Source organism: Antechinus flavipes, chromosome 1 (assembly GCF_016432865.1).
Source record: "Antechinus flavipes isolate AdamAnt ecotype Samford, QLD, Australia chromosome 1, AdamAnt_v2, whole genome shotgun sequence".
NCBI classification, from domain to species: Eukaryota; Metazoa; Chordata; class Mammalia; order Dasyuromorphia; family Dasyuridae; genus Antechinus; species Antechinus flavipes.
This window is the reverse complement of record NC_067398.1, coordinates 560,703,749-560,718,823: the sequence shown is the minus strand read 5'-3', so window position 1 is coordinate 560,718,823 and position 15,075 is coordinate 560,703,749. Positions and strand designations below refer to the sequence as shown.

Below are 15,075 nucleotides of genomic sequence, written 5' to 3'. Positions count from 1 at the left end.
CATGACTATTCTCTGTTATCTATCTCACTATATAATGAAAACTTCTCGTTTTCCAGTCACTCATCTTTCTTGACAGTGTCTTTTTTTTTCCTCTTTTTGTCTGCAATACATCTTTGGTGATATGTTGCAGCTCTGGAGACCATTGTGTATTTTGGCCCCACAATTTTGATTTTTTTGGAAATTGTGGTATTCCACAATTTATAGAATCACTGGAAGAATATTGATGTTTAATGCATTTATTTAAGATGAGGTACCAGAATCTATAAAATATAACATAAAAACGAATGCTTTCCTTAGAAATGTGGAATAGTGGACAGAACACTGAACATGAAAAAAAAAAAGTTTGAATCTTGCCTCAGTCATAATTATGTGACAACTGACTAGTCACTTAATCTCCTTTCCAATCTGCAAAATGGAGATAATAATGAGGGTATTGTGAGGATCAAATAGAGGCAATGGATTTAAAGTGCTTTACAAACTTTAAAATTCTTTAAAAAAAAATATGAGCTGCTACCAACCCTATTGTAACTCTGGGTTGGCCATGCACTTACTCTGACAGTTACATTTATTCACAACTTTTCTGGGATTCTTTTGGTATTACTTTCAGAACTGATTTTTGAGCCACACCACAAATCTAGGCTTGTTACTTTAGAGTACAAACAACCTCAATTTCTTATCCCAAACATCATTGCTCAATTTAACTTATCCACCTGACTGGGCTTTAAATGAAATTTCATCCGTCCTAAATCAAATCCACCTGTTAAGTGGCAAGATTTGCTAGTCAACAAGCATTTATTAGGCGCTCAGCACTGTGTTAAGCCCTGCTAATAGAAATGCAAACAGAAAGAAGGAAGTCCCTGTCCTCCAGGAGCTTATGTTTTAATAGAGGAAACCTAACATATATAAGGAAGATAGGGGGTGGAGTGGGATAAGTTGAAGATTCCTAGCGTGGGAGCATGGGAAAGAAAATCTGGAGATTGAGGGGAACGGCTTGGAGAACAACAAAGATCTAGCTGGTCTGAGCCTCCTCCTTGAAACGGAGGTATTGGGAAGAATCAGCCGACACCAGCAGAACCACAAGGGTGTAGAGTCCTTCCAATGTGAGAAGTAATAAGGGGCAGAGTGAGTTTCCAAGAGGAGGAGATTTCTGCAGCAGGGTAGAAGTCTAGAGAATCAGGTATGCAGCCTGGAGAGGAATACCGCTGGTGATGTTCAGAAGAACTGCTACAGGCTCTGCCTTATTACCAGCAACTACCTTATTACCTTGAACAAAGAAGATCCTTAATACATGTTAAATTGAACTGTCCAGAAGCAATAGTGACCTCATTGGAATAGATAAAGGTTCCCAAGATAACTGCTTTGAGATAGACAGTACTCATTTAGATATATAAAGTCTGATGTGTTTGTTAAACAACAGTCACACGTTGTGGTGGGACCACTACCATAAAGGATAACAAATATGTGGAATTGATCATAGTGCATTTAAATGACTTGTAGAGTGATGGCAGAAACCTTAGTGTATATACATCTAGAGGAAGTAGGCTGATCACGTAACAAGAGCCACTCAGATTCAGATTGGTAGATGATCCCATTCAATTCTGAAGTTCTATGATGCTGTGAGCGAGATGACACATGGGTATCCCAAGTGCTATAATGATCTAAAATGGTGTTGGAATAAGAAGAAAGTCATTGGGATATCCACTGGGTCATCTGGAGAGGATTTAGGGCAGGCGTGGGAGTTTCTTTTTCTGCCAAAGACCATTTGGATATTTATAACATCATTCACAGGCCATATAAAATTATCAGTCTTTAGAACTCAAGCAGAGGGAGGTTCTTGTACAGAGAGTTCAGTTCATCATCACCTGCAGTTGCTTTAGCAAATGATTTCATGGATCTTATATCACCCATGGATTGGACATTCCCCCACTCCTGGTTTGGGAAACACATTATAAGATTGTAGCTAGCTACCGTTGGCCAACTTGCAAGCTTCATGAGATCAAGAACTGTTTCACTCTTGTCTTTATATCTTTGTTTTCTAGCACAGTGCCTAGAACACGCTAGTTACTTAATAAAGATTAATTAATTGAGAAGAATTGCATAGGTTAAGAAGACATTCCAGGTTAAAAGAAGATTCTAGACAGAATCTAGACAACGGTTGTCTTTCATCCATCTTTCATTCCCTACTATGGTTAGTGCCTATTTGCACACAAATACACACACAAATAAATTTGTTTGTATAGTGATTTCTCTGTTAATTAAGCTCTAGAGAAAATTTTTTCTATTTGAATATGATTATAATTGACTAATATATTTTTAGATTGAGTTCTAATTCTCAGGATATAATAACTCCTTCATATTTAACTCAACTTTAAGAAAATGCTTCAGATAATTTTCTCATCCCAGCCTTTGTTTATTAGAGAAATAAAGAGGTCTATGGCTTTGTGATAATTGTTAAATTCATGAATAATAAGAATTGAAGAAGGATCTATGGGATAATCTTCAATTATTTGCCTATTTAAGCCAGATGGAAGATGTATTATAGAAGAAGGCTTTAATTAATTCCCCATGGTTGCAGGAATGGGATACTTAAAATTAACTGAAGTCAGACCCCATTGATGCATTGAGACTGCTAGGGGCTTAGATGTCCTTTCCCTTAGTAGAATACAAGAACTTACTCCCCCAGAAACTCTCTTTGACAAATTTTACTTGTGTTATTTAATCTCTTAGTGGTATATTTTGGATGATCACAGCACACATTGATTTTTTTCTCTTTACTGAGCTAATGAACTTATTATCTATTGCTCTCTAATTTAGCAATCACATATATATATATGTATTTATAAATATATATAGGTATTTATAAATATATATTTATATGTAAGTGTATAAATTTATATATAAACATTCTGAGTTGGGACTAAGAGATTCAGCAAGTCTCTTTTGAGGATTTGTGATGTATATAACTTTTCCCAGTTTGTTTGATCTTTCTTTGGTGTTAATGTATATTTGGAGCATATAGCCCATCTTTATGATTACCAAAACCTCAAGTTTATTATCTTAAAGCTGAGGGACTAGATGAGCTCTTAGATTCCCTTTAAGTTCCAAATCCTATGATTCTATGATCTACAGGCTTTTAATTAATTATCTATTCATCCAATACATATTATAGGTCAAACACAAGTGGGAGGAGATGCTACAAAAAGTATCTTTCATGCTGTTTAGGCCAGTACTCTGTATCAGCAGCCAACTCTCATCAATCTCCTGACTACTGCTGATTGAAAATTTTATTCGATGAACTGCTGTGCTCCTAAAGGCTGGGGAGTAGGGCTGTTCCTTTTCCTGTTATGCTCTACTGGCACTGGCCACAAACCAACTTTGTCAAGCACTTCTTATGCAATGATGATAGTGATCAATTCAGAGTAAGCATTGTTCTCCTGATGTCACCATTATTTTTTTTTCTCAAATAAAGCATATGAAGAGTTTAGAAGTCCTGATCTCTCTCTCTTTGTATAGGGATCTTGACTTGGAATCAAAAAGACATGACTTCAAATCTGATCTCAGAGACTGCCTTTTGCCTTTTTTTGTATCAAAGGAAGGAAGGAAGGAAAGGAGGAAGAAAGGAAGCAAGGAATGGAGGGAGGAAGGGAGAAAGGGTGGAAGGAAGGAAGAAAAGAAGGAATGAAGGAACGAAGGAAGGAAGGAAGGAAAGCATTTATCAAGTATCTACTTGTATGTTAAAGCATCACCTTCGTGATATCATGGTCCTTTTGAAGAACTGAGGTCAAACAAACAGCAACAGCAATGTCACCTACTAATCATTTAAAAATATTATCTCAGCATAGTGCCTGAAACATATTGTAGGCACTTAATCAATTCTTATTGACTTCTTGATACCTGACTACCTTTCTAAGGTTTGGGTTACTCATCTCTAAAATGAGGATAATAATATCTACTCAGGTTTTTTGCTGGGATCAAATAAGACTATATACGTGTGTGTGTGTGTGTGTGTGTGTGTGTGTGTATGTATATACATACCATATATATATGGTATATACATATACCATATGGCCTGATGAACATTACAAGTGAGATCCCCTTGTTTGATACTCCATTGGGTTATGCATACCCAGCCTCTTCTAAGTAGACAAGAAATCTCATTTCTTTCTCTGACATGCTCTTCTCTTAAAATGTGGACAATCCTTTTTTTTTCTGTCAAGAAATTTTTCCTTATAGAAATACTTGGAAGAAAGACCCTTGTGTACACAGACCTTTTGTTTAAAAAAAAACAAAGCAAACAAAAAAAAAGTCTTCCATCAATTTGCAATCTTTCTTAGATCACCACCAATTTACATTCCCATTAATCTCATTTTCCCTAACCTTTGGAACCATTGCTCTCCACTATATAATGACCAGAGTTTTGTGATTCCATTTCTGTCTAAATAATTGGACTACTGGTTCATCCCACTAAGGTTTCAGGCTCCTGATCAGCTGCTTAGAATCCTTTGGGATCCAGTCAGTAAATGAGATAGTCAAGCTGTTGTCCATCATTCTGGCCACGTGACCTTCCCTAAGTCCTCTTGAATGATGGACTGCCTCTGCTGCATCTGCACCATGACCTTCTGTGGTGAATTCCTATTTCTAAACTAACCTGATTAACAGCCAACCAAACCGAAGAGAAGTGTAGCAGGAAAAGCAATGGACTTGGGATCAGACTGCCTGTGTTCAGGCCTCTGCCCCTCTCCACCCTTATGACTTTGACAAGTAACATCTCTGTACCTGTTTCCTAATATGTGAAGCAGGGATTGTGATTCCTACCTTGTCCTAACACTTTCACAGATTTGTTGGTAGAATAAAATGATAGAATATATATAGACATGCTTTGTGATTGTAAAGGAACATTTAAGATATCATTTTTTTACCCTGATTTGAATTCTTCCCTTTATCCATTATTTCTACCATTTGTGAAACATCCTGGAGAAAGTGACATCGTTTGATGGATAAGTACCTGGCCAAGCTTTGAATTCTACCCTAGAGGTTTAATAGCCTTGGAACTTTGGGAAAGTTACCTAATTTCTTTGAAATTAGGAAATTTCCATTTCCTCAGCTATAAAATGGGGGTGATAATATAACCCAGGATTGTTGTGAAGATCAAAGATAATATAAATTCCTTGGAAACCCTAAAACCATTGAAACAAATATTAGATTTAAACTATTTTATTAGTAAAAGTTATTCATTGACATTAATTATGGATTAATATTAATTATCATTAATAGTCATCATCCTTGGTCTTAATTAGTATCCATTGAGTCTCGGGAATGCTACTGTGAAAAGCCATGACATTCTCTTGCCCTAACTCAGGATCCCTGTGATTTTGTCACTGTCTACCTAAATGGGATCTAGATTCTCAGGCCACCATGTCCAGCTCCCTCTTAACCAGAGTCAATCTCTTCTCATTGCGTTTCACATTTTTCCTGGTTGAGTCCTCTGGAATCTCATCCTATTGTTAAACTACCCTTCATATTAGACCTGTCCCTTCTCAGTACTCCCCCACTCCACCCATATATTTTGCATTCTCCTTCCTATATAATGTAAGACCTTTGAGGGCAGGACTATTGTGTTTTTGTCTTTGCACCCCCAGCATCTAGAATCTAGCATATAGTAATCACTCACTACATGCATGCTGAATTGAATAAAGTGCCACAGTCCTGTGGTAGTGAAAATTAAGTAAGAGAATGCAGTAAAGTGAGTGAGGGAACTGTAAGAACCTAAAAATTGGAGATAAATAAGCACACAAGATCAGAAAGTTTTCCTGGAGTAACTATTATCTCTGTCTGGCATCTCTAAAATCTTTCCAAAAATCTTCCCCAAATAAATGATTTCCCCCAAGACTCTCTTCCCATCCCTAGAACTCAAGAACAACTGGTATTGTCCATGGGTACAGTTGTCCCCCACCACTCCCCAAAAGGCAGCACTTATGTCATCTGAGTTGCTTGGCATAAATTGCTCAGCCTGAAGCGCCCACAAAAGCTGCAGGGAGTGGAGGGAATAGGAACCTGTGGGTGTTTTGAAGCTTCCCTGGGGATTTGGCAAGTGTTTGATTTTTAAAAGCATGTCTCGACTGCAAAATGCAAGTCCCCAAGGAGCTCTTACATTACAGACAGGCAGCCGAGTAGGACCTAAAGAGAAAAGTGTTTGAAGGGTAGAGGCTTGCCTCTGCTGGGCCCTGGCAGCTCCCTCTCTCCCCCACTGGCTCTGGCTTTCCCTCACTGGACGAGTGGATTTGAGTTGCCTTTCCCAAGGCAGTAACTGTCAGAGGAACCATCTGGTCTGGTTTCTTGTGACTGACTCCAAGGAACAACCATCTCCTCTGGGGAAGCAGCCCCAGCAGCCAGAAACAGCAGCAGCTGCAGCCAGACTGCTCTGAGGTCCAGAGTCCAAGCCAGGGAGCAGGATCACAGCCTGGAAGACCTCTCTTTGGAGGCTTCATCTAAAGTGGACAGAATCCCTCAACTCTTGCCATGTTGTTGGAGAAAAAGTCTTCGTATTGACATTGCAGCAGCAGGCTTGCCTTCTTCTAAGTCATTCTTAATAAACTACAGTTATTCTCCAGGCTAACGGTGTGATTCTTTTTCCTCCCACCCCCTGCACTCACTATCCCCACTCTCTGCCTGTCTGCCCATCTTGTTCGGCTGTACCTTCCTGGAGGGTACATGAGCGCTTCCTGCATGACTTGAGTCCAGTTGAGTGAGATGGAATCTGTGGTGAGGTTCAGAGAATATTGGCTACTGACTTGACTAATTTCTTACTTCAGAGCTCCTTTCCCTGAAGACAGATTCTAATATTGAAGATAACAGGTTTGTAGATATGCAGAATAGATAGAAGGTATTAGGATCTGGGGAAAATGGGGAGACCTTCTGAAAAAGATGGGATTTGAGTCAGTAAACAAGCATTTATTAAATACTTACTGGGTGCCTAGCACCATGGTTAGTGCTGGGAACACAAAGAAACCATCTCTGCTCTCAGAAATTACTTTTAATGGAGGAGATAATATGTAAGTAACTATGTACAACTAAGATTATTTCAGATAAAAGAAACTAGCAAGAGTGGATCGTTATTGTTGTTTGTCCTTCTTTCTCTAAGAGAACTTGACATCTGGGAGATGCTGCCATGACATGCAAATGAATTGAATTTAAGTGGGGGAGAGTTGTACAAGGTCACCTGCCTCACTTTCTCCTCCAGAGCCATCTGAGTCCAGTGGCAAGGTGTACAACGGGAAGACTGGAGATGGCCCTGGAGGCGGTGTGAGACTGTGGCCTTTTTAAGCTGAGGTCTTTAACTGGTGTCAGTTTGACTGGGGCAATGTCCAATCAGTGATTAAGGCTAGTAAGAAATAAGACAAAGAATGGCCTCTTTTACTTCCTACCCCTCAAAAAAATCAGTCTAGGAGAGGAAGACCCTCAAGGCTTTTGGCCAAAATCTAGTTACATTCACTCTGAATATAAAGATGGGAACAAAAGTGGGAGAAGAGACTGGGAAAGAGCTCCTACAGAAGGTATGATTTGAATGAGAGGCAGCAGGTGAGTGGGGTAGAGTATTCTAGGAATGAGGAATAGCCACTGCAAAAATGCAGAATTGTTACAGAGTTGTGTGAGGAATTACAAGAAGGCCAGTATTTCTGGATAGCAGAGTATGTGGGGAAGAATAAAGTGTATATAAGTAGATTGGAAAGACAGGAAGAGAATGAGTTGTGAACGGCTCTAAGTGAAAAACAGAGACATTTGTATTTGATCTTGGAAGTCATAGAGAGCTATTGGAGTTTATTGAGTAAGGTTTGGTTAGAGCTATGCTTTTAGGAAACTCATTTGGTAGTTAAGTGGAGGATAGATTAGAGTAGGGAAAGATAAGCCAAGGAGACCAATTAGAAGACTACTGCAAAAGTCCAAACAAGGTGTGATGAAGGCCCAAACTAGGATTTTGGCTCAGTAAACAAAAGATAAAGAGCTTTATAGAAAAGAAGTTGTGGAGAAGGAAATGACATTATTTGACAACTGATTGTCTATATAAAGTGAGTAAAAAATGTGAAATCAGGGATGACAGTAAGGCTGCAAACTGGATTAACTGGGAAGATGGAATAATGAGTTCTATTAATTTGATCACTCTTCCTCTCAGATATTGATTGTTTCAGATACTCCTGTGGCATGAGAGGCCCAGCTCATATACTGATTTGATGCTTTCTTGCATTGAATCCCTTTGCTTGCCAATCTTTAATCAATCTTACGGCTGGGACTAATTCTTCACATAAAATGATAGAATCTGTAGCAAAGCTTCAATTCAGAACTTCTGACTCCAAGTTTAGTGTCCTTTCCATGATACCATCAGTTGTGTTTATTTGTGCATATGACAATGCAAAATTCAGGAACTTCCTGACAGTCTTCTGGATGAAATTGCCTGCTTTATATCCAAGAGAGGAAATGAATTCAGGTTTGGAAAATCTTTTGTTGTTCCTTTGAAAACTGAACCCATCCTATGATATTATCTTTCATTTTATGTTTGCCTACTGAGTAATCCCCTCTGTCATGAACTGGTGATACCTGTAGTGATTATTATTTGTAAATGGTCTATTTTAGGAGACATAGTAGACAATTTTGTCCTAACCCAAGATCAAGAAGTAACTCTTTCTAAGTCATTGTGATTATGGCAGGAGCTAAGTTTTTGACTCAGTACCTGGGTTAAAGGTTTTTAAGTTCAGACTTATGTTAATTTAAATTTTTAAATTATAAGTTCAGGATTTACTCAGTTGCCTAGATCCTAGCTTCATAAACTTAGATTGCAATCCTATATAGGATCTTGTAACTGAATGTGGGAGTCATGAAGTTATGATTCTCAGTAAATAATTGATTTAATGATTTAAATGCCTAATTTATCTACCTGTATTCCTAGTGTTGTGTAAACATTTCTTGTGTGAAAAGGAGTTTAAGAAGCTAGATGAATCGAGTAGCTATGCAATATGAAGAATTTCAGCCCTTACCACACCTGTGCTCTATCCAGGATCAAATGAAATAATCTTTGTACAGCATTTCACACATTAAATGCTTATTCTGTCTTCCCTTCCTTCTGATGGGGTTCAATTGTCTTAAAGTTCTTTAGAAATTCTCTTTCAAACCCATTATCTGATATATTTTAAATTTGACAGTAACATTATTTTTAGTAAGACTTTTTATACTCATTAGTTTTTTCCTATGTAGTTGGTCAGAAAGGAGAAAAGGAGATGGCAAAGGACTCTGCTAAATATTGATACCGTCTATAATCTTTTATTTAAAAGTAGATGAAAATATATAGCACGTCTTCTTTCTTTGCTTTATTACTTTTTAGGACTTCTGGGAAATGAAGGAGCAAATATCTGAAGACCATTACCTTGCTCACTGGCTTATCTCTTGTCCAGACTTGTTTCCCCAGGGATCTAGAGAAATGGGATGCTACTAAATTATTACTTGAACAGTTGAAGAAATATAAAATTGTTGAATGGAGATTCATAGATTAGAGATAGATCTCAGAGGCCTAACTCCAAATTGGGAACATTAGAGACAAAAAATAATAAGAATGATAATAGCTTCAATGTCTTCTGCAAAAGCCCTTCTTATCTGCCTTGTCACAGTATAGGAGTGATTCTGGGTTCTCAAAGCTCATTTATGCCAGTGGAGTACATATTCAGGGAGCCCTATTAAGCCAGACCATCCTCCAAATATGACCTGAAGTGAAATAGGATTTGCCCATCACCAGATAGTTAATTACTAAGTGTTGAATTTGGGTCCAGGGATCTTTTAAAGTATAAAATAGGTTTACATTAATTAGTGCTCTATAGTCACAAAGTACATTATAGCCAGCATCTTGTTTCATTGCATTGTCTCATCCATTCTATGATATAGGTAGTTGTCAGGGTTCATTATTGGAATTAAAGAGGTTAATTAGGAAGATTAGGCTGAAAACAATTGGTCCTCTTCCTTGACATATTTAAGGGAACTCCATGAGGTTTAGCAACCCACTAGAGCACAGAACAACAGGCCAGGACAACAAGAGAAGGTCATTAAGTCCCTCCAGCATTTTCACTGAGGAGAAGGGGGGCAGATACCTTCAAAGCAGGGAAGGGATGTCCCACAGGGATATCACCAAAGACCCTCAAGCACAATGACATGAAGAAGAGGAATACAATCCGGTTTTTTCTAGATGTCACTCCCAGCACTTGGCTTGTGATTACACTGGGCTTTCGTTATGATTCCATAGTCTAGTTCAGTGGTTCTCAAAATATGGTCTAGAGAATCCTGGGAATCTCTGAAACCCTTTTAGAGGGTCTACAAATTCAAAAATAGTTTTTAATTTCCAATATGGTAAATGTTCATAAATATAACCCAGATAAACAAAAACGCTTTGGAGAGATCCTCAATAATTTTTAATAGGATAAAGAGACTGAAAACAAAAGTTTGAGAACCACTGTCTAGTTACTAACTTTAGTTAGGATCATGGCTGCTTAGGTTTTTTCATAGGGAAGATCAGGGTTCTGCTTAACTAGAGCAGATGGTTTTCCCAATCCTGAGGTCATAGGCAAGAATAACTAATCAGTTTGGGAACTGGAGACAGGACAATATGGAAAAAAGGGGTACCAGACAAAAGGAAAGGTCCTAGCAAGGATGAAAACAGTATGTTGGGCCATGGAAGACTAGGTTCCTCAGCTGTCCCCTCCAAATTGCACTAGAGAAGGTGTTTTATTTCTAGAAGAAACTAAGAGAAGTTTAGAGAGGGTCAAGCAATTCAGCCACTCAAGGTTCCATCTTTATAAGTGGCAGAACTCTGACACTGGTCCTCCCCACTGGCAAATGCTCTTCCTCCTTGTACTTCACATAGCACTTTGTTCTTATCTTTCTAATACACTTATTAGTTTTTCCCATGACTTCTTCTATGACTAGTCTATATTTTCCAATAGATTATGGTTTTCTTTAAATTGTTGGATTGATATTTTTTACTTTCACATCACTTCTTCATTTCCTGCTATATCTCCCCTCCTAGTGATATCCCTTCTAACAAAAAGGAAAAAAGAGGGAGGAAAACACCAGTCTCCCAAACTTACCCAAAATATAATCAAGCTCACTATTCCATAATATTCCATACCCATTGTTCTTTATTTTTGGGGGGGCGGGGAGAAAATTTCTTTGGAATCAAGTTTAATTATGATAATTTCATAATATTCAGTTGCAATTTTTGCTCCTGTTGAATTTTTTTCCAGTTTATATTGTTTTTGTCATGCTGTCTGTTGTTTAGCTCTTGCCACCTGCTGCATCAGTTCCTACAAATCTCTCAATACTTCTTTATATTTTTCATTTTTACAATTCTTCTTAAAGTAGCCAGAACAAGTTTTGGAAGAAATTCATACTATAAGCACAATCAAAGTGAAATGCTACCTACAAAGAGCTTTGTAAAACCTAAAGCATATCTTCCTGAACTTATAGAGAAAGGAAATTGAGACTGAAATTGGTCACTTGCCAAAATGCTCTTTCCTTTGCTTTGCTTTTATGCTCCAGACTCAGCACTCTAGCTACTATCCTACCTAGTTGCCCTGGGTTGTATGTACTAAAAGTTTAATGAAAGAATGAATATACAAGTTTGGTGGCTCATACCTATTGTCCTTGTTGCTGGGGAGGCTTGTGGTGGTGGTTGTTCCATTGTTAGCTATGTATGTCTCATCATAACCATGAACCATACTGTCCCTGAGGCTAAAAGCCCTGAGCGATTTGCCATTTCCCTCTCCAGCGAATTAAGGCAAACAGAGGCTAAGTGACTTGCCCATCTATTGTCTAAGACTGGATTTGAACTCAGGTTTTCCTGATCTTAGGGCCAGCACTCTATCCACTGTGCCACCTAGCTGCCCCAAGAGGAAGGCCAAAAATAGCAAATTGCTTAAATTTGGGAGTTCCGAACTACAATAGGACTAAAATCAATGGGATACTTACATTCTAATGAGAGGTAAATAGAAATAGAATGGGAGAAAAAACATAGCATGTTAAAGTTTCCATGCTGATCAGTTTTGGTATTGGGCCTATGACTAGCCACTGCTCTTATTGCCTGGCAAAGCTAGGAAGACTCAATCTAACCCACCAAAAAAAATGAAGTCTATAAGGAATCCATGTAAACCCCTTGGCTACCTCAGGGTATTTGGGCTGCCTCTTCAGGCTGTGTGCCATTTGTGCCTACAAGGCAGGAGGCTCTCTGATGTATTTGTACCACTTCTATCTCAAGAGCAAAGCCATGGCATCTGCTTCTTTTTAAGTGTAGGTGGCCCAATGAGGTAGGGGATAGTGGAAGCTTCAGGGCTGAGAGTTCTAGTCTTTGCTTTGTTGCTTAATGCATGGTCTTGGATATATGGCCATGGGCCTCCTTTGACTTCCTTATTTTCTGCAATTGTAGTGGAATAAGAAAGAGATTCCTCAGGAAGATATGGCCAGATTCTTGATTTATATACATTTATAAAGGTTTGTGAACCTAAGTTCAAGACTTTTACATCTAGCTGTGTGTATGATCTTATGCAAGTCACTTAAAGTTTTTAAGCCTCAGTTTACTCATCTTTTAAATAAGAGAATTGAACAAAATTTCCAACATTGACATTCTCTGCTTCTGAGTGACTACTTTGACTCTTCCATAAAGAATCCATAAGGCTCCAAAAAATAAAAAGCACACTAATTAGAAGGGACCTAAGAGATCATCTGATCTGACTTCTCATTTTACAGATGAAGAAACTGAGACCCAGAAACATTAAATATCTTACTGAAGTTCACATGACTAGTTATCAACTCTTCTCCTGATTCACAGTCCCAGAAAAGATAAAACTTACATTCTTGGATAAACCTCCATCTCTAAATTAAAACCAAGAATTGAAATAACTGTCTGAATAACTTAAAAGAACAGTTCTCCATTCCCAAAATTTACTAGATTCTAGATGGGGTTTTTCTTTTCTTTTCTTTTCTTTTTTAAACCTGATACTTAGGATAATATTTTTAATCCTTTACTTAGTTTGAGAGATGTGGCCAAAACATATCCAATTCTTCCATATTGTTAGCATGAGTTTTGTGGTATGAAGAGGAGCTTTCAGTTCCTCACCATTCTGTTCTTTTCCTCTGTTTTCCAGGACACAGAGAATCAGCCACTGCTATCGAATTACTTACCGCCACATGGAGAAGACCCTTACCCAGGAAGAGGTGATGCATATTCATCGGTCTGTCCAAGACGGGGCTGTGCAGCTGCTGGGTGTAGAGGGCAGATTCTGACCTGCTCTCCTGGCTGAGATGGGAGGCCCTCTCCCTGCTCACAGGTTCACTTAAGGAGAAAGAATCACACTCCCATCCATGAATTAGAGACATTAGCTATCTTTTGATAAATGAGTCATTTTTAGAGCTTGTGGAAAATAAAGAATTATTCTGGAGAAATTGTTGACAAAGCATTTGTCTTTTATTTTATTTTGGAATGAGAAGCAATAATAATATGAGATTTCCCTCTTGTTATGAATAGAAATATTTTACTTGGTGGCACTCCTTATTAATTGGTTCCTCGGTTCCTAGTAAATACTAGGTATTATTTTTATTTGAAAGTGTCTTCCATCCACATAATACATGAAACCAAAGTGGAACATTGGATTCTCCAGTTACCAGAAACTTTTAAAAAAATTTTGTCTCCCTCTCTTTTCTTTCCATTTTGCAAAGGGTAAGCTTCAGAGAAACAATGATGAAATAGCAGGGCTTCCTTGAAAACAAAGGTGACCTCATATCTCCAAGATGGGACTTTTCCTTATATCAAACCAATGGTTTAGAGGTAGACTCCTGTACCTGCAGCTTATATTCTACAGTTTATCACCTTATCAGATATGGAAAGGATGAAGGGGCAGCTGCTTCCCTCAGTATTTTGTTTCCTAACAGGAAGCTGCTGTTTCTCAAGGCAAACTTTGAGAAAGAATGCAAGACTTTGAAGTCCCTCCTTTTCCATACCAGTCACTTTATAGTTAGCTCTTCTTTACTCATGACCAGCAATAATAGGCAAATTCCATCCCCGGCATCATACTGGAGGCTGGTGGAGATTCACAAGGGCTGGGATAAATATTTTATGAGGGCCTGCCATTAATGGTTAACTCTTGGAGGTCAGTACGAGAGGGAGATGGGGAACACGCGACAGGCACTGCTTTTAGAAGGTAAGGGCTTTAATGCAGTTTTACTGTCAGGCACTAATTGAAAGATTTTCCAAGGAGCTATACAGCCTTCTGATGGAACCAAAAAAAACAAAAAAAAAAAACAAAAACAATCTTGCTTCAAGGTTACGCTGGAAGACATTGGAAAGGGACCTGTTTCTATTGGGGACAGGATCTAAATGGAGAAAGTGCATAGTAAAATTCTGCCAAAATATAGCCATCTTCATAGAGAGGTGAGAAGAACTGGTAAACACAAGCAACTATCACAGCATACTATTACATGATTTTTGGTATCTTGCTCCGGTTACTTCAAATTATAACTCTTGGTTCTATTCTATTTAAAGAACAGATCTTGATAGATCCTTGAGAGGTGAGATCACTTCATTTTTTTTTTTTTTTTTGTACCTAGAATGATGTTTGGCACATTGTAGATACTTATAATAAAAGCATGATGGATTGACTCAAATCTTGTTCCCTCCCTCTCATGTTTTCCCATCCTTTTCTAATCTTACACTTTATAAAAGGTTTACTTGACACCAAGAAAATAAGCAGGTAACCATCAAGACATAGAGCAAAATCAGAGAAAGTTGAAGCTGACATGGATCTGAGAGTTCATCTAGTCCAATCTTTTCATTTGACAGAAAAAGAAACAGAATAAGTCCCAGAGAAATTAAATGAATTTTCCAAGATAATACAACTGGTCAGGGGTGGAGTCAATCCTAAAACTCAGGTTTCCTTACTCCAAAACCAATAAGTATTCTTTCCATCACCAATCTGACCTCATAAATGCTTCTTACAAAGTGCCTTTATTTTTTTTTGCACGATTTTCCTTCCTACTCTGAGAGTAAAT

At 38.1% G+C, this 15,075-nt stretch overlaps 1 protein-coding gene across 1 annotated transcript in view; it reads left to right on the top strand.

Moving 5' to 3' along the window:
* FARS2 (phenylalanyl-tRNA synthetase 2, mitochondrial) overlaps positions 1 to 13,473 on the top strand; it is a 631,382-nt gene extending 617,909 nt beyond the window's left edge. Inside the window, exon 7 of the mRNA XM_051970739.1 lies at positions 13,176 to 13,473. Within this exon, the coding sequence (XP_051826699.1) occupies positions 13,176 to 13,314 (139 nt within the window). The 3' untranslated portion in view covers positions 13,315 to 13,473. The remainder of the gene's footprint in view (positions 1 to 13,175) is intronic.
* Positions 13,474 to 15,075: the final 1,602 nt, after the last annotated feature.